General features: G+C 39.1%; 1 protein-coding gene across 2 annotated transcripts in view; it reads right to left on the reverse strand.

The window, feature by feature from the left end:
• Nucleotides 1-22,926, reverse strand: part of LOC149139901 (metal transporter Nramp3.2-like) — a 115,463-nt gene that overhangs the window by 50,413 nt on the left and 42,124 nt on the right. For both annotated transcript variants that reach the window (XM_089451605.1, XM_089451604.1), the window contains exon 5: nt 10,530-10,732. In XM_089451605.1, the coding sequence (XP_089307731.1) occupies nt 10,535-10,732 (198 nt within the window). In that variant the 3' untranslated portion in view covers nt 10,530-10,534. The remainder of the gene's footprint in view (nt 1-10,529; nt 10,733-22,926) is intronic.

Genomic DNA, 22,926 nt, shown 5'->3' on the forward strand with positions numbered 1-22,926 from the left:
ACTACGCAAATGGAAAGGAACACGTGGCAAGAAAGGGACTGCGTTGGAGGAGGTGGGCCTTGGGATTGAGAGAGGCCAACGTTATAAAAGAGAGGGGAGCCTCCTCATTTTGTCATTCGATTCTGTGCATTTGAGCTAGTCACTTCGACTTAGAGCACGCTGGTTGTTTAGCTGGTCTGCAGCACTGTTTAGTGCATCGAGTGTCTCCGTTCAGAGATCTCACCCTTAGCCCCGGGGGACTTCGAGTGCCTGCTCCGGCAAGGTAGTTTTCAGCAGTCTTTTGCGAGAGGATTGATCTTTGGAGGGAGTTGGAACTGAGCATTTTGGATAACTGCGCAGTCTTCAGAGAGGGACGCAGTTCTTTTGGTGGGAGTTCTGGATTGAGGGTTTTGCGGAGGATTTGAGCTGGGAGATTGAGCAGGGGATCAGCCCTTGCATATTGGAGGATTTTGGCAGAGTTTCAGGTGGAGTTTTCGAGGATTCTATTCAGTGGCAGCGCAGAGCCTTGAGGGACAACGTAGATCCCCAAGGGGTGATTTTCGGGGGTCGGCTATTTCAGAAAAGCTTTCTGGGTTTTTCTGGGTTTATTGAGTAGAGTCTGATTCCAGAGTTTCAGCATTTTCTGAGGAGGGGAAAAGCTCCAAATCCTCATTTTATTTCCAGTAATGGCAGTAGCACGGCAGTTCTCCAATAGCTTGGACGCAGTTCAGAGACAGGCCATTCCTTTGTTATTCTGAGTGTATTTCTTCACTTGCCTTGTGCAAGTCGAGGTGCTACCTGTCTGATCACCTCTTGTACTCTTTCCATTACTCGGTATAATAAAATGGCTTAGCATTTCTCTCTGCATTTTTTGAGTATCTGCTTATATTTCATGTTCACATTATTATATGTTGTACCACTGTTATTTTTATCACTTTGAGTTTCCCGATCACTATATCATTTGGATGTGCTTGGTTGGAGTTTGCTTGGGTTTGAGGGATATCCCGGAAACAAGATATTACAAATAGTTCAACAGAGAGAGAGAGAGATAGTACATTTACAACAGAAGTCAACACTTTGACTTTCTATTTTTACATGAGATCAGTTGAAGACATGCTGCTTCAATTGATTCTCCAAGGTGACTCCACCTATCATAGTGCTGCATCTCGTCCACTTGCTGCACCCCATCGTGTTGCACCATCACTGATCTGTACTCAATGACTACTATGCTTCACTTCATCATCAGTTGCACCTGTCACTGTGTTTCAACTTTCACCCAATCATACACTCAAGGCATACTCAATACATCATCATCATCATGCTGCAATACCTTGTTGCTACATCATGTTGTTGCAATACTTCTATTGCTTCATCATGCTGCAATACCTTGTTGCTACATCATGTTGTTGCGATACTTTTGTTTCTTCATCATGCTACAATACCTTGTTGCTACATCATGCTACTGCAATACTTCTGTTGCTTCATCATGTTGCAATACCTTGTTGCTACATCATGTTGCTGCAATACCTTGTTGCTCCATCATGCTGCAAATGTATATCGGCCTTAGCTACTTGCTATGGCTTGCAACCTAGCAAAGCAGCTAGGCTATAGTTCCAGAATCCTTCAAGCAGACACAAACTGGACAATCCTTAATTAGGCCATGCTGTCATTTACAACAAATCATGACAGCAATAAAAGACTACTAATGAGCCTCTCTTAACTGCAGATAAGAGCTGCGTAATAAGACTTCCTCCATGACAGCTTCTAAACAATGATAGTCCTTCTCTTCCACGCTGGAAGTTCCACTACTCTTGGTCTTAGAATAGAGACCCTTTTCATTACCAAAAGGCTCCTTCTACTTGTTGCATATAAGAGCTTTATAAACTAATTTTTCTGCTAGCGTATAGAAGTCATTGACTGTGTATAAGGGTCATGCTTTGAACATCAATTAGGACTCTTTAGAACTTCGGATTAGGTCTTCACACACTACTGGTTAAGGCCTCTCGCTCTGCATCTTAGCTCACCCTTTAGGACTGCGACTAGGGTAATATAGGACAGCAGCTAGGGCTAGATATGAATCCCTTCTTGCTGCGTATATACCCTCATGGATTGCGGCCTAGGGCAACCTTAAGTGCTGCGGCTAGGAGACTGCGTTAAGGTCATCTCCATAGGGTCATCACCATGACAACGTTAGGCTGCAACCATGATTCCTTTAGGACAGAGCTTAGGTCTCTCTGCGTTTAGGGCATGACAACATTAGAACCCTTGTTCCATGACTGCATTTAGGAGGCTTCAACGTTAGGGCTTTATTTCCATGCCAACGTAGGTGTTTCTCCATGATAACAATAAGGCTTCTTCCATCGCTACATTTAGATCTAGGGCATGTTATCTTAGGGGAGCATATATCCTAGGGCACTCCCTCTAAATCTCATCTTCATCAAACCCAAAACAGGATGAAGAGAGATCACAAGAGTGATTGTATGTCAAATGACTTAAAGTCCTCTTCTATTTATGCTAAAACGTAGAGCTCAAGAGGGGTTATTTGGTTGCTGGCCGACCTTGACGAATTGTCCCATAACACAAATACATTCATATCTCCATGAATACTTATTGGAATCGGATGATCTTTAGATCAATCCTACACCTCTTGATGAGAGGGATCCAAGAAAAATATCAGCTTCCATTAATAAGATGACCCACATGGAGTTTGGCCCTAGTTGCCAATTTTAACACTCCCTCTCAACTAGGGAGAACTCCATCCGCTGATTCATATGTCCAATTGTACTATCTCTACCATTGGTGCCCTGCACTGCTCTGCTCTGCTATGCTCTGCTCTACTTTGTTCTGCTGAACCATGAAGAAGAAGAATTGATCGAGAATGTCTCATACCATTCTCTACTGACCCGAAGTCAGATTCATCTGAAGAGAGTGTGTCACATCACTCTTACTGACCCGAAGTCAGTTTTATTGATCCCAGATCAATATCACAAGAGAGTGTCTCAAACCACTCATACTGATCCCAGCTCAGTTTCATTGATCCCAGATCAATGGAGGTCATCCTAGCATAGGGAGTATGGTAGATACAACAATGCGTCCATCGATAGTACTACTATGGTCCCTATCCTCATTTCCCTGCTCATTGATCAGATGAGAGGTACTTCCCATGAGTCCCAGACTGCATGGGTAGGATGCCTTGATAGGAGAACTAATCACCCTGTCCACAGGAGAACGAATCATCTTGTCCAGTGGATGCCATGGAGAATTAATCATCCTGGCCTACAAGAGAACTAATCATCATGTTCCACAGTCGCCACATAGAACGAATCATCCTGGCCCACAGGAGACCTAATCATCCTGTTCCACAGTCACCACGGGGTGTCATAGGGGAAGGTTGAACTTCTTACCCTATACATAGTGCACCACCAGGGAATGATGAGTCGCCCTGTGGTCACATGTCGCTCCAGTAAGTACCCCAAGCCCCCCAGAGCTCCCAGAGCTCAATGTATGCAACATGCAGGACCCTTTTACAAAGGTCTCTCAATGACTCCAAGTCATTCGGGAAAATCATAGATTTGATCTTTCCCGAGGCTTTGACAAAATGTCTGCGACCTGTACATCAGTATCCCAGATAAGGCAGTATCTGATGTCTATCTGCTGGAGCAATCATCGAATACGGGATTCCTCAATAATCGAATCCCCCCTCTGGTTGTCACAGAGAATCACAGTGGTATTCATCATGTGTACAAATAGCTCACTTAAGAGCTTTTGCAACCATGCATCTTCACACAAGATCATACTCGTAGCTATGTATTCGGTCTTGGCAGTGGTTATAACAACCGACTTCTGCTTGCTCAGCCATGATATCGAAGCAGAATCCAAAGAGAACCAGCACTGAGAAGTGCTCTATTGTTCCTCCACACTGCCTGCCCAGTCAGCATTCGAATAATCATGCAACTTCATATTTCTGGCAGTGTATCTCAATCCATGAGAGATTGTGCCCCGAAGATATCTCAGAGGATTCTTGGCACCAATCCAGTGAGGCTCAACCAAATATGAGCTCACCATGCTAACTGGAAAACATATGTCCGGACGGAAGTTCACCAAGAACATCAATGCAAATGAGTTTATGAAACTCAGAGGCATTTCCCAAATCTGGTCCGGCATCATCACCATATAACTTCTGAAAGTTAAGATCCTCGAGGTAGTCATGGGCTTGCAGTTTACCATTCCACATACGGAATCTAACTCCCTCTTACTTCTACAAATGAGAGGGTTCGCACCTATCAAAAATACGTCGTCCTCATAAGGTGCTGGTATGAGAGGTCTATCATCCACAACCTTCAAACAACGGTTTGTATCGGCTTCACTCTTAGTGAATCTCAGCTTCATCTGACAGTTATCAATCCTCTCATACTACGCCTGGGGAGTCTTGCTTCAAGCCATAGAGGGCTTTCTTCCACCTGCATACGTGAGATTCCTGATCATCAATCTCAAACCCCTCGAGTTGTTCCAAACCTGTGGACCTGCTACATGAGGGGAATGGTCCCCTTGTAAGATTTTCCTTCGGTACACCTCAGACATGTACCTTCATGCTCTTTTTGAATTCAGGCATCCCTGTCACCATCTGACTCACAGAACTCTGGTGCTGTGTCAATGGACATGGTCCCCAGTGGACTTCCTGCAACTTGATACAACCCTGAACTCAAAAACATCTTTGAAAATTCTATTTTCAAACACATACCTTTCCATCGATGAGTGCCACCTCGTAACTTCCATTGCTGAAATGGACACCAGGTTCTTCTTGCGATCAAGTACATAAAAGAGATTTTGTAAATGAATCGAGTTACCCTCATTCAATTGAGGGGTAACATCCCCTACACCCTTTCTGGGATAGGTGGCATCAGCTCCAAGTATAATCCCACAATTGTTTCCATCTCTACCAAATTAGAGAGTGCACCCTTTTATCTGATGAAGTGCCATGAAGCACTACAATCAATAAGCCAGATTCCCAAAGAATCTGAAGGAGAGGGCCAATACAAGATAACGCTTCTTTATCTTATCAAAAACAACATTTGATTCTTCACCTGGGGTTCCTTTCTTTCTTTGAAGAGTCGGCCATTTCCTTGACGACCTGCATTACTTGTCATTCCTTTGATCATTGAAGATGTCCCTGGAATGATTGTTATCTTCATCAAGAGATGTGTCTCTGTCATTCGGACACTCCTTCGCATAATGGCCGAACTTATTGCAACCAAGGCATCTGCCTTTCCTTCCACCCTTAGATCCGGACTTCCCAATGAAGTGATCTTTAGGTAGACAATCAGAAACTTTTGCTGTGCTATTTTGATAATATTGTCTGCTTCGACTTCACCCTCGATGAATTTGAAGAGGGATGAGGAATCCACTGATCCTTTTGTCCTTTCTCAACTGTCTTCGGTGATTGCTCTTTCACTCTTGCTTGGGCATTGTCTTCACCTCAGCTTTGATACCATGTTAATTTTAGGTATGTTCTATGCTTAGAGCAATTTATTTCAATTTTCACAGTTAGCTCAATATCTTTTCTAGATTAGCAATCACATCAGCGTTAAAGTAAACTGCAGATAGAACATAAGCATAAATCGCAGAAGACAAGCCAAGACAAGAGGACACAAGATGTGGCGCTAGCCAGGGACAAACCCCAATGTGGGGAAGCCCTTCATCAATTCTTCTTCTATGTTCTTCAATAGTTCAACAGAGAGAGAGAGAGAGAGATATTACATTTACAATAGAAGTCAACACTTTGACTTTCTATTTTTACATGAGATCAGTTGAAGACATGCTGCTTCAACTGATTCTCCAAGGTGACTCCTTCACCTATCATAGTGTTGCATCTTGTCCACTTGTTGCACCTCACCGTGCTACACCATCATTGATCTGTACTCAATGACTGCTATGCTTCACTTCATCATCAGTTGCACCTGTCACTGTGTTTCACCCAATCATACACTCAAGGCATACTCAATACATCATCATCATCATGTTGCAATACCTTGTTGCTACATCATGCTGCTGTAATACTTTTGTTGCTTCATCATGCTGCAATACCTCGTTGCTACATCATGCTGCTGTAATACTTCTGTTGCTTCATCATGCAGAAATACCTTGTTGCTACATCATGTTGCTACAATACTTCTGTTGCTTCATCATGCTGCAATACCTTGTTGCTACATCATGCTGCTACAATACTTATGTTGCTTCATCATGCTGCAATACCTTGTTGCTACATCATGCTGCTGCAATACCTTGTTGCTCCATCATGCTGCAAATGTATATCAGCCTTAGCTGCTTGCTATGGCTTGCAGCCTAGCAAAGCAGCAAGGCTATAGTTCCAGATTCCATCAAGCAGACCCAAACTCGACAATCCTTAATTAGGCCATGTTGTCCTTTACAACAAATCATGACAGCAATACAAGACTACTAATGAGCCTCTCTCAACTGCAGATAAGAGCTGTGTAATAAGACTTCCTCCATAACAGCTTCTAAACAATGATAGTCCTTCTCTTCCACACTGGAAGTTCCACTACTCTTGGTCTTAGAATAGAGATCCTTTTCGTTACCAAAAGGCTCCTTTTGCTTGTTGCATATAAGAGCTTTAAAAACTAATTTTTCTGCTAGCGTATAGAAGTCTTTCACTGTGTATAAGGGTCATGCTTTGAACATCAATTAAGGCTCTTTAGAACTTTGGATTAGACCTTCACATGTTGTTGGTTAAGGCCTCTCGCTCTACGTCTTAGCTCACCCTTTAGGACTGCGGCTAGGGTAATATAGGACAGTAGCTAGGGCTAGATATGAATCCCTTCTTGCTGCATATATACCCTCATGGATTGCGGCCTAGGGCAACCTTAAGTGTTGCGACTAGGAGACTATGTTAAGGTCATCTCCATAGGGTCATCACCATGACAACGTTAGGCTGCAGCCATGATTCCTTTAGGACAGAGCTTAGGTCTCTCTACATTTAGGGCATGACAACATTAGAACCCTTGTTCCATGACTGCATTTAGGAGGCTTCAACATTAGGGCTTTATTTCCATGCCAGTGTAGGTGTTTCTCCATGATAACAATAAGGCTTCTTCCATGGCTGCATTTAGATCTAGGGCATGTTAAGTTAGAGCAGCGTATATCCGAGGGCACTCCCTCTAGATCTCATCTTCATCAAACCCAAAACAAGATGAAGAGAGATCACAAGAGTGATTGTATGTCAAATGACTTAAAGTCCTCTTCTATTTATACTAAAACGTAGAGCTCGAGAGGGGGTTATTTGGTTGTTGGCCGACATTGACGAATTGTCCCATAACACAAATAAATTCATATCTCCATGAATACTTATCGAATCGGATGATCTTTAGATCAATCCTACACCTCTCGATGAGAGGGATCCAAGAAAAATATCAGCTTCCATTAATAAGATGACCCACATGGAATTTGGCCCTAGTTGCCAATTTTAACACATACCTTCTACCATACCATTACCATGTAATATTCGAAGGCCCTTCTCTCCAATGTCCAAGTCTTTGATGCCATAGCATGGTCTTTTCTCCAGAAACCACTAGATTTTCAGCGCCACTTTCAGGAACCACAAAACTGTTGCACCCATCAATAACAGTGCTACCCAGAAGCTTGTACAGAGTTCCAATCCGAACTCCCGCATCAATACCAGTTCTCCCCGAGCATCTTGTAGGCATCTTTCTTGAACACTATTTTTACATTTGCATTAACCATTTTGCTTACATAAATCATATTTCTGGCCAATGCAGGAATATGCAGAACACCAGGAAGTGTTCTAATCCTTCCACGGTCCACCTTGCAAATTCAGCTTGACTTTTCCACTTCCCATGATTTTTTCCTTCCTGTCATTGCCTAGGAAGACATCACCACCATCATATTTCTTGTACTCATAGAACCACTCCCTATGGGGAATAAAGTGAAAGGATGCACCTGAGTCAATCAACCATGCCTCATGATCTACATGTGTACTTGAATAAGAATCCAAGTTCACATTCCCACCTTCATCTGAGGTGTTTTTCGCCTTTGCAGAAGGAGCATCATCAAATTCCTTTCTTTTTTCAGGAACTTTAGATCTACGGTCCTTTTTGTAGTGCCTTTCCTTTTTGCATTTCCAACATACCTTCAGAGATTTTCCTGAAGATTTAGATGTCCCTCTAGATTTAGATCTCCCACTTTAGGACTTATTTTTGTTTCTATTCTGGGACCGTCCTCTCACAGACAAGGCATCTCCATTCTGGCTCTCCATATTTTTCCATCTCATCTCCTCTGACGACAAGTATGAGACTATTTCATCAAACTTCAAGGTAGTTGTATTGCTACTTGTATAACAACAACCAGACTATCCCACGAATCTTCGCCTGAAATTTTAATATCAATAGATAACAACTGGCTCACCACAATATTAAAGGCATTCAGATGCTCTGTCACCGAGTCCCCATCCTTCATTCTCAAGTTATACTATTTTTTCCACAGGAACAATTTGTTCACCAGAGACTTAGATTGATACAAGTCCCTAAACTTGTCCCACAAAGCCTTTGTTGTAGCTTCTCCTGAAACATTCAACAATATTGAATCTGAGATAAATAACCGTATTGTGCTTTTTGCCTTTCAATCCAACTTTGCCCAGTCTTCTGTTGACATTGTCGTTGGTTTAGTACCTGGATCTACTGTGATCCACTGATCTTTATCCACTAATTGATCCTTCATCTTGAGCTTCCACAGCTCAAAACTCTGTCCATTAAATTTCTCGATCTCTATCTTTCCACTATTCGCCATCTCCTTTCACTGCAAAAATCAATCCCGCAGAAATCCCACTGTAACAGGGTCTACCACAGGCCCGAGCAAAACCGCTCAGCAACAAAGGCATCCCCTTGAAGCCGAAACAACTCTGATACCAGATGTAAGTTTTAACCCTGTATAGAAATTACTTGCAAATGAATTCTTAGAACAGAAAAATATACAATGGCGAGAAAATAAAACAAATATACACAAATTTTCCCCTAGATCCCAAAACAGGAACTATCAGATTGATTTTTCATTATATTCCTTTCAATGTTACAATACATATATATACATGCCGAAGCATTCATAAAATCCAATCCACTAACCTTGAATTAGAACATAACCATAGTTACCTTAACTAGATCTACAAAATACCATGGGCAGAAAACCATCCTACCCAAAACCATGCACAAAACCACAGGTAGGTCCACCCACCATCTTTGGGTCCACCCCCCTCGGGTCTGCCCAACTATTATTGGATCTGCATTAAAAAAAAATTGGGCCGCTATACCGGACCCCATGACACGTGGAAATATATAACACACATCCAACAACATGGGAGGGCTATAAACATTTGCTGTAGGCATTTATTGAAAATGCTATTCCTTTTATGATAGTTGTTGATATGTCTATCCTCTAAGCATTTCGTTTTACCAAAAAAGTGACCAAGAGCACAAAAAAAGTTGGGATGCAAAATTAGCAATCTAAGTGGGCTACCTGAATTTTGCAAGATCATCTTCTTATAAACAATAAAACTAACAACAGGCATTCATAAGTCTTGGAGAATCTGATCAGTTTTCCTTGTAAACCTCTTCTGAAGTCTAGCATGTCTAGCATGCTGAACCTGACGTACTGACTTGGTCCACTTTGAATAAGACTCGTAAAATATGTTTTTCCTTTCATGGAGCTTTCATTCTAGAACATTCTGTGTTTCGTTATTTCGACATTTTTTTTGTTATTTTCAAAGCATAGTCCCCATTCGACTCCAAAATTTGTTGGCATGTATGATTTACAATGAAGCGTTAAAAAAATTACACTTTACATCTGTTAAATATTTGCAAGCTACTGTTATGATATGGTTTTTTCATAGTCTGGTAATTTTGGATAGCTTTGTTTTGTAGGTTAATATTTTCAAAGCATTGTCCCCATTTGACACCAATCTTTGTTGGCATATATGATTTATAATGAAGCATTAAAGAAATTACACTTTACATCTGTTAAAGATTTGCAAGCTACTGTTATGATATAGTTTTCTCACAATCTCGTAAATTTGGATTGCTTAGTTTTGTAGGTTAATATATCATTGCATGATATATCACCCTCAAACATTGGCTTATTTATAAAGAATTAAATCTTGTCAGGTAGAAGATTTGCTGACAAAACTTTGTGTGGTCTGTGAAACGTACTACTTATTAATGGTTTGATGAATTCTTATTATCCTTGTCCCTCATTTCCTCCTTCACTGTCTGTTGGAATATAGAGGAAAAATTGGTTGTTTTCTGGTCTTCTTACTAACATGATGTTGTGAGATTGCTGACAGAATTAAGAGAGGCTTAAAACACAATAGATTACTTTTCCATGAAGATCAAAATAAGGTAGACAACAAAAATCAGGAACACAAAACAACAGCTCTACTGATATTGTCTGTAAATTCTGTTCTTTCAATACCGGATCATTTGTCTTTTACAGTCATATAGGAAAACTGAGGGAGAGGAGTAATTTACCTGCTTCAACGCAGTAGTTTATCAAACGATCGATCTATCCTAAACGCTTGGACAACCAGATATATGATAAAAGATACATATGCAACTATTATGAAGATCAATAATGTCATAACCCACATGCTCATAAGTTCGTTGGCAAAGAAGTCCTCTAAAAGGTATCCATTCATGATCATCACAAGGAAAGCTACTAGCCAAGCCACAACCTGCAGAATTAAAACCTTAACATTTAGACTCTTTATGAAATAATGAAAGAAGAATACCATATAAACATAAAAAACATAATTTTCAAAGAAATAGTTGAAGTCTGGATCCTTTGGTTTACAACTCCTTAACAAAGGAATCAAATCTAAGATAAAGACCTCAATGCTTCCTTTTGTTTCCATCTACTACAGAAGGCTCCTGCAGAAGCAAAGTTGCACGAATCATATATGGAAACAGGATCAAGATGTCAAAATCAAACTTATTATTGTAGGTCGTATAAAGATTTCCAATTCTCTGGCAGTTGGAAAACCATATATCTCAAGATGCATGCAAGTTCATATTTCGTTATCACTAATTCTAATTGTTACACCTCGTATTGTATGAGGTTCCATGTTGTGATTTTCATCACATTATTGGAGATTTGATGCTACTTCCTTGGAGCTTCTAAATCAACTTAGTGATTCATCTTCATAGAGCCCCTCGTCTTCATGGCATTGTATCATTTGATGGAGATCTCTGGTTGGGGCAGTCCCACTTCTTGTTTGGATGGTGATTGTATATGTTACTTAGTGGTCTTCTCACAGATGTTGTGATTTTCATCACATTATTGGAGATTTGATGCTACTTCCTTGGAGCTTCTAAATCAACTTAGTGATTCATCTTCATAGAGCCCCTCATCTTCATGGCATTGTATCATTTCATAGAGCCCCTCGTCTTCATGGCATTGTATCATTTGATGGAGATCTCTGGTTGGGGCAGTCCCACTTCTTGTTTGGATGGTGATTGTATATGTTACTTAGTGGTCTTCTCACAGATGTTGTGATTTTCATCACATTATTGGAGATTTGATGCTACTTCCTTGGAGCTTCTAAATCAACTTAGTGATTCATCTTCATAGAGCCCCTCATCTTCATGGCATTGTATCATTTGATGGAGATCTCTGGTTTGGGCAGTCCCACTTCTTGTTTGGATGGTGATTGTATATGTTACTTGGTGGTCTTCTCACACGTGCTTTCCTTGTTGATCACCTCTTGGTTGCACTTTTAATGGATGTCAAGCATACTATCTCATTATGGTAGTTTGGTATATATGCTTACCTTGGATATGGATGATGGTTCTAGCCCCCAAAAGGGTTAGATGATGATGGTTAGGAGATATATGCTTCATGATTGTTGAAATTTCTTGGTGGCTTTTGCATGATGATGTCACATTATTTGGTGTAACTAGGAGGGGATGTTCTACATGGTCCTCATGTGTTGAATGTGTGATGGGGGACTCTCTTGACGGTTGGACAGGTTATCCTTTTTGTTATGTCCCTTTTTCTTATGATGTTGCTATCGTGATTGATTCATGTTGCTTTGTGTGATTTCCGTAGGTGATTTAACCTTGTAATATCACATTTTGTAACCATCACTTGGGGGGAATGTGTTTCATGATATTCATACCCTCGTTGATATGTTATTTCCTAATTTCCTACGTTTGATTTATAAAGGGGGTATTACTTTATGATTTGATGGTTATCTAACTCTTTTCCTAAGGCTGGATGGTAATTTTGATGTCATAAGATTTATGTTTTGTTGTTACCAGGGAGGTATTACTGAAAAGAAATTTTATTTGCATGGTACAACACTTTATGAAAGTGCACTCCTCATTGGCACACATGTTCATGGTGATCTAATTTGATGGTGACTAATTGGGAGGAGGATTACGGTTATATTTTGAGCATTAACCTTTAAGCACACATATTGAGGTTGACTTAACCATTAAATGGTTAAATTAATCTTATTTATTCAAATTAATGTTAATAGCTTGTGTACCCTACATTATATGCTTCCTTTTCACATTTGGAGTGGTTGTTTGCAGTGTTATATTTATCGTTAGTGCCAATTTATCGTCGGGGGTCCAAAATTTAAATTATCAGGAATATTGGGGAAAATATCGGAAATCATCTAGAAACTTTAAAAAATACAAAAATTATATTTTTTTTTCTCAATGTTTTAACTTCTAAAACAACATCAACATCAAACAAACGCATTGCTACATAAATATGAAAATAAAATTGATATATAAGATGTCAAGTGATACATCAAAGTTCAATATTGAAATATGATATTTGTCCTAAGTCATAAGATCTAATAGAATGATACAAAATCATATCAAAACAAAAATAAATGTATCTCATGAGATGAATCATGGCAATGAAAACAACAAATTTTCCCTTGTTTGCTTGATGGAAAATAGTCACAACACCCTCAACTCGACCAAAAAATTGGTCGACTAATAAATACATGAAATATTCAAATTTTGAAAACAACATATAATTCATGTGCACCTATATGAATCCAAATTATTATGCAAAATATGCAAAATTTCTCATGTGTATAGCAAGGGTGTATATAACCAAAATATCATTGAGTGCTAGCCATCTTTGAATAAAAAGAGGTCAATAAGGAGGCTCTAAATGGCCTCTAAAATCTAAAGAAAATCATGCTACAACAAATAGCTACATAACATCAAAACCATTGCCTACATTGGGATCCTCCTCATCAAGATTACCCTTTGAGCATTAATTTAAGATAGAAAAAACTTAAGGCCCCACGGGTTAGCTCAGTTGGTCAAGTTCTCGTTGCTAAGTGCCTCGCTAGTTGGGAGGTCACAGGGTCAAATCTCCTCGACACCCTTGGGGTTAAGCCTTGCTTGTTTAGCCAGTGGGTGAATCCCTTCGGGTTGATCTGCCTGGATTTTCCCGTGGATGTAGCAACCACTCAATGTCCGTGAACCACGCTTAAAAAAAGATAGAAAAAGCTTAACATCCTAATCAATGATTTTTCTTGAGTGACGCATACATTTTTACTAGGGTCGTGAATAATTGAGTTAAGTGTACATTAATACTATAGTCATGAAGGAGGAGCTCAACAGTCAATGCCACCAACAACGAGGTACATAGAGGGCTTGGTGATCTTGATTAAATGTTAGTTCCATACCCTTGTACATCACAGAATGTAATAGAAACATTGCAATCTTGCCAATCTTGAAATCCTAAAAATTGTTAAGTCTGTTGGATTTTGAGTGGGATCTAAAATTCTACTTTCTCCATATGAAATCCAATGAGGTCAAAACCACTCTCAAACATCCAGAGTCAATTAATGGTAATGTTAAAAATTTAAGTAAAAGGATGAAAATGAAAGATAAAGGAAAATGCCACTTTTACTTTAAGAATTTAATATTACCATTAACTACTAAGTTATGTATCTCATGAGATGAATCATGGGAAATGAAAACAATAGATTTCCCCTTGTTTGCTTGATGGAAATAGTCAAAGTATCCTCACAACTCAATCTCCTAACTCACTTTTAAAGAATTAAGGAAACAAAAAATTGTTAACAAGTTTAAAATGACAAAGCAGGGAATAATTTCGAAGTTATCGTGATAATTACCTAAATTATTGCGATAAATTGAATTTATTGTGATAATTTCAATTCAGGCAATTTTTCGTGATAAATACTGGCGATAATATCGGCGAGGTGGTTTTCGGCGATAATATCTCGATAATTCCGATATTATCGTGATATGTGCAACAATGGTTATTTGGACTTATTTGAATCTTTCTAGTGGTGTGCCCACCTTCTTGGGCACAATTTTGAAGGCGTGCAATATATTATTTGTTACTTAGAGAGGTTGGTGCACTTCTCTAGAGTGCACTCTATTAATTTTTAATACCATATCTGATTTACTATCACAACAATTATTTTGTACACAAAGATTATTTCACCCAGTAAAATCTTTTTTTGAAACTGCTGAAAATAAATACACTAGTATTTTAACTTCATAAATAAAAATTGCAGCAGGAATTTTAAAAAAAAATCAACCACTGAAACAGCAGCAAATTCTTCCCACTTTTGATTAACTCAGGAAAATTAGGGGCCCCTTGCTAGGGAAATTGAACCTCAAAGAATACATAACATAAGATAATTTATTAATGTCCAACAAATGACCACAAAAGTAGGTCAATGGGAGTGAAGGATACATCTAGTATGAGTACAATGTGGCAATGTGACAGTGCAAATGCAACTTTCACAAAATGCCAAAGCTGAAACTAGGATAAAATTATGTAAAGAAGGATACAACAACAGACCACCCTCAAGAACATGTATAAAACTAGATCAAAGGCCCCCAATGATGTAGAATAAGTGAAAACTACAACACAATAGAACTTGATTTTCAACTCCCTAGGAATTTCAACCACCTGAAGAATTTAGCCCACTGGAAATTCTCGACCTTGGAAATAACTCGGTCTCTACATACAAATTCAACCTCCTTTTCCTCAAAATATACAACCCCTTGTGCACTAGAGAATTTTTCCTCCACTTGTGCAAACTTGGATGGGTAAATTCAGCCTGTAATATTCCTAATGGAAATATTAAGTGATAATAGTAGTGAAATCGTAAACATGCAATAAAAATTGTACAAACATGCAGAAATACCAGATTACGCCAGAAATAACACCCAAAACACTGAGCCTTTTTATTAAATTAATCAGGTGGAGTACAATGAGTAGGAACAAAAGAACCTGGGCTTGCTACAACAAGCAAGGCAAGATTCCAGGTGAATATGATGGTACCCAAATGTTGGAAATGACTCTACTACCAAATCTGTGTCCACCCAAAAAACTGTTGCTGCCACTAGAAAGGAATTGTTGATTTAGCCCTCCAAACTGCTCCAAAAATTCTAAGAAATTAGCCACAGGCACTACTCCACCAACTTAACAAAACCCTGAAATATCTTGCGAACCCAAGTGGTGGAAAAGGTCCCCGAAATAACTATGTCCTCCTCAAATAATTTTTATTGTCGAATGCATCTAGGAATTATGCCCTTAGGATTGCTCAGAAAATTCTGCAAAATTAATCCTAGCCTCCTCTCATAAAACTCACAAAAACCCAAAAAGGGTTTGGGCTGAGTCCAACATGCCCCGGTGACCCCAATTTGTGCGTGGACCTCTAATTGGCTAGCAAAACTGGTTGTAGATGAAATCTGCTACAAAATGCTCCAAATCTCTCTTAGAAAATCTCCTTCCCAAATTTTCCCTTATTCCTCCGTAGCCACACCATAGACTCTCCTTGCCCAAGTGATTGCATAACAATGCCCAGTGAGCCCCTGCGCAGACCAATAATTGGAGCAACTCAGCTCTCCCAAATGCCTCACCAACAGACATGCAAATTGACAAGAAACTCCAACCCTCTTTGTGGAAGGATTCTCTACTAATTGGCTAACCCAAATTCCCCTTTTTGTTAGCCCTCCCAAGAGCCACAATTTCTCTTCTGCATCCAAGGGAAACTCGCTCTAGCTGAAGGAAATGATTGTAAATGTGCCCAATAGAAACTCTGAACTGAGCTCCCCAATTGACTCACAAGGGAGACATTCAAAGTTCTCTGAAATGAGGGTGGAATTCCTGCTCTGGAATTCCTTGTGTTGAACAACACGGTTGTCTTGGCTAAGCAGCTCAAGAGAACAAATGTTAAATTGTCAAATTATCAAAAGTACCAAATGGATACCTCCAAGCTCTATTTATAATTGTTGGCCCTCTCTCCCTTGGTGGTCCCCACCTTCCACTAATTCGCACCTCTTCCTTTCTCTCTCTCTTCTCACTAGTGTGAATTTCTCCATTGGGTCAAATTCCCTTCTCCTGTGGCCACCACATTCCATTAGAGCTATAATTATCTATTTCTCCTAAGTCCCATACGCTAAAAATGCCTCCAATGCCCAAATTACAAATTGTGCTATACTTGGCACCTCCCCAATAAACTCCATTAATCCCCTCGAATAAAAATCAAAATTGGGGATATTACACGGCCCCTTAGAAATTTCAACCTTCCAATATCTCAACCTCCTCTCTCTCCACAAACTCGGCCTCCTTTAACCCTCCTCTCAAAATCACCTTGATACACACTTTTCTCTTCTCTTCAGCATCTCTTGAGAAAATATCTCTCTCAAGCACTTGATGCCTTCATTGTGTGTGTTCATCCTCTCCTTTAGGTTTCTTCTATAATTTCATCTTGAGATAAATGCCTAACTCCAAACTCCAAAGTGATAGATGAATAAGATTAATTCATAACCCACTTAGATCAACGGTAGAGATTCAATCTAATTCACTTAAATAATTGAATTATTTGTGCTTAGAAACTTATCCCAATATCCAACATTAATTAATTATATCAATTAATGTTCTTTCCCTAAGTTAGGGAAGAAATCATATTAATCACTTACTCCTCATGAGCAAGCTCCTAGAGAGGATTTTGGTCATCTTCTGCATGCTTGACACCTAGCCTATGCAAAAAAACACCTATCTGAGTTATGAACATCAACACTCCCTTGAGTTGGTTGGACACTTTTATGACATGGTTGGCATATAAAGGAGTATTTTTTTTATGATTTATAACCACCTTGGGACATTCTCCAAGGAAGCACTTCACATGGAGAACATCTTATGGTTTGTTGGGTTGTTGAGGTAGTTAGATGGCATAGCTTTCTAGGGAACACCACTCCTAGGTGTTGACTCATCTTTAATGCATGGATATTTCAACTACAATTGGCAATATAATGACGTTCAATGGAAAGCATGTTTGCCTCTTTGACCTAGCATATATGGAATTTTATTTGAGGGTGTCAGCATATATGGTATTTTATTTGAGGGCATTGATGGAGGTTGTTATTGGGAGAAGTGTGATAAATGAGAAAGGTCATATGTGTGACTTAGCATGCTCTTGTACTTCGTCTCCTTTCTACTTTTGGAGATTATTCCTTCTTTTTTATGGTAACTGGAAAATTATATTAAGCAAAATTTGTGCATGGAAGCATAACAAAGTTACACAAGCAAAATTTGTGCATGGAAGCATAACAAAGTTACACAAAGACCAACTTAGTATTGTTACATCAATTTTAGGCAAAGCATCATCACGGTCTAGATCCAAACCATTTATTCTATAACAAAACTATATCAAATAAGGGAATAATATTGTATACATTATATCAAACCAAGGAAATGATACTATACACACTTTGTAAAACACCTCTAAAATGAGACCAAAGTTGACTTGCATATAGATTTAACTAGGCCAAATGAAGCCCAATTCGTCCTTAGTAAACTAGAGCTAAAGCTTATGATTAATCAAAATTTCCAATGTGGCTTTTATTTCTGCCTAATACACACCTAGACCTAGGATAATGTGGAGAAAATATTTAATCCACTTGGTTTGGCCTTGAGGGAAAGTCTCAAGTTAAGTAGTTGTCACTCAATTCTCAACTCCTCCATCTAGGCTTAACTCCTAGCAAAGCCAAGGGGGTTAGTCCCTAAAAAAATAAATAAGGCTCTGAGTAAACTATTGCAAACAAGAAATTTCAATCTAGGAGTTAATTACTCAAGAATACATACACCATCAATAATATGATTCACGACATATGAAAAATAGAGAAGTAAATAATCACATTCACCATCAACATACAAGATGAGCAAATAATCAGATGACAGAAATGATTAGCAAAAAGACCAGTGTCAAAAGTAGATTGCTAAGGTGTTTAAATTAATAGCCCAAAGCAAATGATTATCACTTGAAAGTAAATGCTAATAATTTGGAAATGAAATGCCAAAGAGTAAATATTGCTTGAAAATAAATATGGTGAATGAAACAATAACTCAATGTTGCATGTTGTAGGAAATGTTGTGGAACGTGTTCTTGGTAAATTTTATTAAGTTAGATTTCACTTGGATTTAAATTAGTTAGTGAAGCCAGTGTTGAGTTTTGTAGCTCAAAAGGTACTTCTAGTCTTGTGTTTTGACTAGAACAACCTTCATTTGCCTCTTTAGGAGCTTGCATGTGACATGCAGAGTGTGCAAGTGAGTTGTTGTTGAAGAAAGGGTAACTAGGTTCGGTCTTCATAATGACATGATATTTGTAAATGATAAAATAAAAGGAATAAAATTATTTTGTATGCCTTGCTGCATGGGTTTCATGAGCAAGAGGTTTATTTGTTAGTGGCTCCCATTGAAAGCCTTAGGATTTATTAATAAGTCAAAGAGTCAATGTCATGTATGAAGAAGCTCTTTTTGAGCCTATGTTCAATGTATACAAGTCTATAAAAAATGTCTAGCAGCCCTCCAAAGACGAGCACAATCTCTCTTGAAGAAGTCGGCCAACAAATCGAATTAAAAGAAGTCATGTCGGCTCATATAAGGAGACACATCGGTTCACTCGGTCAAGTCGGCTTATTATGGAGACGAAACTACTATAAATGTTAATCAAGGTTTTCATTGATGTCAATATGGCATTGACCAAGATGGAAAATATTCTTGAGATACCAGATGATGATGTCCATCGAGGAAGATGTCAAGTCACTCATGAAGAAGTGCCAAGTACCAAGTACCAATCATGTACCTTGATGATCTAGAAGCTCTTGATGACTTATGTGGACTACCTTGATGAATGACCACACTTGATGAAGGACTAGATGATGCCCTTACCTTTGATGGTCTTGATGATGGTGTGAAGCCATAACCTTAAATGTCCTTACCTCCGGTGATCTTGATGATGGAAGACTACATGATGACATGATGCTGCATATGATTGATGACATATCATTGCACTATCTTAATGACATGGTGAATTGATGACATTGACGTCGACATTATGACCCTATGATGAAGAAGGCAAACCATGAAGAAATCAAACTATGAAGAAGCCCTTGCCCTAATGTCCATGAAAAGCCCTAGATCATTGATGATGATGCCTTAAATGAATATGCCCATGAATATATATTGAAAAGGCACCCTAATCTTGTTGATGTCCGTGATACCTTTAAAGAAGCCCTAATCCTAATCAGCTTGATGACCTAATTCTATAAAGAAGGAGCCCTAATCATTGGATGCTTAAAACTAAAATCCTAATGGCTGCCATAAATAAAATAATAATGACAGTCTCACCAAAATAATTTTATTGATGGTAGAATGAGCCTATCTAAGAATGAAATTGACACCAGCTTGTAGAGGATATTTTTCCCTTTCTAACGAGCTATTATACGCCTCCTAACTCCTCCTAGATTGTGAGAAGATGATTTTTCAAGTTTAAATATTATATTTTTTATGCAAGCTGACCTAAGCCAACGTATGTAAGTCGGCTGCATGGCCAACAGACATGTCTCTTCACCATACGCTCAAACAAGTATAAATACAAGTTAAAGCTCCTCGTTTCAGGCAGAATTTTCGGTGAAGATTTCAGAGGAAAAGTGAAGAAGAAAGAAGGAGAACTGAAGCCGAGGCTGTAGGGAAGAAATCTGGGCAGATTAGGTGCTGTTTTGAGGTATGTTTATCTTCTGTTACAGGCTGCAGATCCTCTGTGGAGATTGCAGGGTTCAGATCTCTGTTTTGTGTAGGCCAAAAGGCCTAGAAAGCACCCCAGTCTAGACCGCACACACAGGGAGGAGCAGCAAAGTATCTGGGACTGTTTTGAAGGGTAGATACAGAGGTTTGCAGCAATAAAATAGGGCTGACGTGTGCCCTAACCAGGTTTATCATAAACTCAGAAAAGTGCACAACTGCCAAGAACAAGTGGAGCAGTAAACAAGACCAAATTAAAGACTAAGTTGCAGGCCTTGTTGCTGATAATTGAAGATCTTGGAAGGCTAAATCAATGCATAATTTGTAGGCATATTTTAAGTGCAGAACTCCGCTTAGACTGCAGACTTGAAAGACATCCAAGCACTTCTATTTCAGACTTAGTAACATTCTTGCAAAGTTGAGAAGACATCCAAGCACTTCTATTGCAGACCTAGAGTGACATCTTTGGAGCAGAATATAACAAACATGAAGAGTTGTAGGTGAGCATCACTTGAAGATCTCCATGAGCATATAGCAGCACCTTGAAGCATAATTTGAGACTTGTTGGAAGACTAAACTTGTACAGGGAATTGGAGCAGCTCTTTGAAGTATCTTCGAGCAAATTTGGTATACATCTTGGAGTTGTCTTGAGATAGTCTTGAGCAGACACAAATTTGATATACATCTTGGAGTTGTCTTGGGATAGTCTTGAGCAGACCTTGGAGTATCATCCTAGAGCACATTGAAGCACTTGAAGATTAGGTTCTGGAGCAGACCTGGTGCAGCATAGTAAAGAATCTTGAAGACATCTTGGAGTACCTTGAAGACATCTTGAAGATTGTGAAGAAATACCTTGTTGGGCCCTTGTGAGAAGATCTTGAAAAATCCCTTTGAAGAGGCTTAGAGCAGGTGCAGAACTAGGGTTTCTCATTGAAGTCACATTGAAGATTTGTGGAGATCATTGAAAGACCATGATGTATTAGTCATCATGAGGTGATTTGGAGATATTTGATTGGGTACCACGAAGAGCAGTAGTGACACCTTCTAAAAAGACAATGTTGTCATTGATGAAGTGATTTGGAGGAGGCATTGCAGAAGATTGACAGGGCTTGTTGAAGAAGACATTGGGAGCCGTGAAGTATAACCAAATAAATCTTGACGAAGTAAAGGGTTGGAGCCTAGAGGATCAAAATACTCATGAAACCAAGTCAGAGCTTGTACCAGAGAAGGGTTGGTTCCCTAGGGGTTGGAGCCTCTAAACGCAAGGTTGGTGCCTTGAGAAGATAGGGTCGGTGCCCTAGAGGTCGGAGCCTCACAAAAGTCCAAGTCGGTGCTTGGCAACAGGTTGGAGCCTGGGAGATTGAAGATTGGCGTCTTCATCTAGGTCTGGAGCCCTATATACATTGTACTTGATTTATTGTGAAAAAAAGAAATTAATAAAAGCATTTATTCTTATTGTTCATTTTGTGTTCTAAATATAAATGATCTAACTGGTAAAAGTAACAATTGAAAAGAAATGTTGATTCACCCCCCTCTCAGTATTTCCAACAATTCGAATCAGAGCCAGTACCTTCACTCAAAGCCTAACAGCTTGAAGGTTGATCATTAGAACACAAATGGCGAAGCCAAGGAAGAAAGTCTCCAATCCTCCTAAAGATGTGTCTCCCTCAACCACCAAAATTGAAGTCAATTAATTTGTGAAGGCCTCATTGTTCAATGGAAACTTTGATTTATGGGAGGCAAGAATGAGGAATTTCTTAAAGACTCAAGGCATTGAAGTCTGGAAATCGGTGATTGTTGATAACATGATGGATGGAGAATCCAAGGAACATAATACAAGAGCAATGAAAGCAATCTTGAATGGGCTACCTGATTCTATGAAGGCCAATTTTGAAAAATGTTTGTCAGCAAAAGGCATATGGGATAAACTTCATGATCTTCACTCAAAAGGAGCATTGACAATGATCTCTAGTCAAGAAAATGATGGAAAACAAGAAGGAAATCCAGAGCCCATTAAGGAAGTTGAAGATAAGAGTGATAACACCAAGGCTAAAGAAGACCTAGAAGAGGAAGAGAATGAAGAAGATCTCCTCGCTAAACTTATGGTTACCATAGAAGAGATTAAAAATTTGAAAAACGAAAACAAGGAAGTTGACCTTAGTACAAGAAAGAGATGAGGAGCTCGCCAAGATTAAGGAAGAATTTCAACAAAACAAGAGAAAGCATCATGAAGAAGTCATATCCATAACAAATCAATTGTATAAAGCAAAGAAACGAGAAGATACCTTGTCAAGCCACCTTGAACAAAGGCACAAGAGCTTGAACAAACTTGAAGCAGAGATTGGTCAAATACAAGGAAGAGGTCTCCTCCCTTAGATCACAACTAGAAGAAACAAGGAAATAAGCACAGGGAGCTGAGAAGGCAATAGAAGCATTGCCATTCATAGAAGGACAAGTTGATAAAATAGAAAAGGAGAGAAACACCATGACATGCCAGCTAGAAGAGAAGAATGATAACATCACCAAGTTAAGAGCAAAAATCACTTTTCTTAAGGCCTGATCATGTGAAGCAACCAAGATGAAGGAAGAAATGGAGATCATACTATCAAAGAAGGATGAAGAATGCAAGAACATGAAAGAAGAAATTGTCTTTCTTAAAAAGGAAGTTGGCTTGCTAAATAAGAACTTGGAAAAGTTCTCAAACCCTAGATGACATCCTAAGTCATCAAAGGTCTCCCCTTGATAAATCAGGTCTTGGCTATGTAGGTGAATCCTCAAGCAAGAATGATAATGCTTCAAACAACAATGATGTGAGGAAGCCAACAAGAA

This window comes from Pinus tabuliformis, chromosome X, assembly GCF_031772625.1.
Source record: "Pinus tabuliformis cultivar Carrire ecotype Pingquan chromosome X, CPIR1, whole genome shotgun sequence".
NCBI classification, from domain to species: domain Eukaryota; kingdom Viridiplantae; phylum Streptophyta; class Pinopsida; order Pinales; family Pinaceae; genus Pinus; species Pinus tabuliformis.